General features: G+C 66.6%; 1 protein-coding gene across 2 annotated transcripts in view; it reads right to left on the reverse strand.

Moving 5' to 3' along the window:
* PDE6D (phosphodiesterase 6D) overlaps positions 1 to 767 on the reverse strand; it is a 44572-nt gene extending 43805 nt beyond the window's left edge. Inside the window, exon 1 of one of the 2 annotated variants that reach the window (XM_030803022.1) lies at positions 507 to 767. In XM_030803022.1, the coding sequence (XP_030658882.1) occupies positions 507 to 556 (50 nt within the window). In that variant the 5' untranslated portion in view covers positions 557 to 767. The remainder of the gene's footprint in view (positions 1 to 506) is intronic. The other variant, XM_030803020.1, reaches the window with a different exon arrangement.
* Between the last annotated feature and the right edge of the window lie 344 nt (positions 768 to 1111).

Below are 1111 nucleotides of genomic sequence, written 5' to 3' on the forward strand. Positions count from 1 at the left end.
GACCTGAGAGAGTTTTAAAAGCACTGGTATTTGTCCCACACAAGGTCGCCCACTCCAAGTCACTGTTCCCTGCTCCCCGGGTAGGCTTATAGCCAAAGAGGCTTCTAGGCTTCGAGATCAGCCCACCGCGCCCCCTCAGCCCTTCTCCGCGGGCCGCAGCCCCCTCCTGGCCTCTGGGTCTCGGCCGGGGATCGGAACCCAGTCGGCCTCTCCGACAGCGTTTCCGACGCCCGGCCTCTCGCAACCCCGTCTCCCAGGCTCCTCCGTCTCCACCCGCCACCCCCCGGCGCTCCCGTCAACTTCCCCTTCCTCCCTCAGAACGCCCCTGGGGGCGCCTCTCGCGCCGGGTCCCGCCGGGTGCTCGGCACGCTGTTCCTTTCCTCTCCCCTCCCGCGGCCCTTCTTCTGTGGGGCCCACCTGGCGCGGCCCCCGCCCCCGGGCCAGTCTCCTCAGTGAGCGGCCGCCTCCCAAGTCTTCCCGGCCCCGCCCCGCTCCCGGGCGGATACAGTTTGAAGCCCCTCAGGATCTCCCTGGCCCGCTCGTCCTTGGCTGACATGATGCGGCGGTCGCCGCCCGCGGCTTTCTCACTCTGGTCGGCGGAGCCTCGCAGACGGTGCCCAGGAGCCGAGGATGGAGCCGCAGCCCGGCTTGGAGACCTCGGGCTAGCAGCCGCAGCGGCCAGACCAGGACCGGCCTCTCTCTCCCCTCAGCTCCCGCTCCTGATCCCTTCTCCTTCCCCCTAGCCTCGCAGTGCCCTCCTGGAACCAGTGGAAAGCCAGCCTTGGCGATTGGCATCCCAACCAGCCAGTAGGAGCGCGCAGCGGCTTCGCAGGGGGACTGTTAACGTCAATGGGAAGGGCCCTCCCCGGGAAGTCCCATAGGACACAATATTCATCTGGTGTTTTGCCTAGAGTTTGTCCCAGCGGAGGGCTGGCTTCGGATCTGCAGAGGCTTTAGGGACCTGCTCCAGCCGCTGAGCACACTAGCCGTCTGAGACGGCAGCTGAGTTGCACTGTGCGACGCGACAGAGACTACATTTCCCAGCATTCCAGCGGCGCACTCGGGGGACCACAGATCCCAGCGCACCACAAAGAGGCCCGGGGACTACAAA

The sequence above is a fragment of the Nomascus leucogenys genome, chromosome 22a, assembly GCF_006542625.1.
Source record: "Nomascus leucogenys isolate Asia chromosome 22a, Asia_NLE_v1, whole genome shotgun sequence".
In the NCBI taxonomy this organism is placed as follows: Eukaryota; Metazoa; Chordata; class Mammalia; order Primates; family Hylobatidae; genus Nomascus; species Nomascus leucogenys.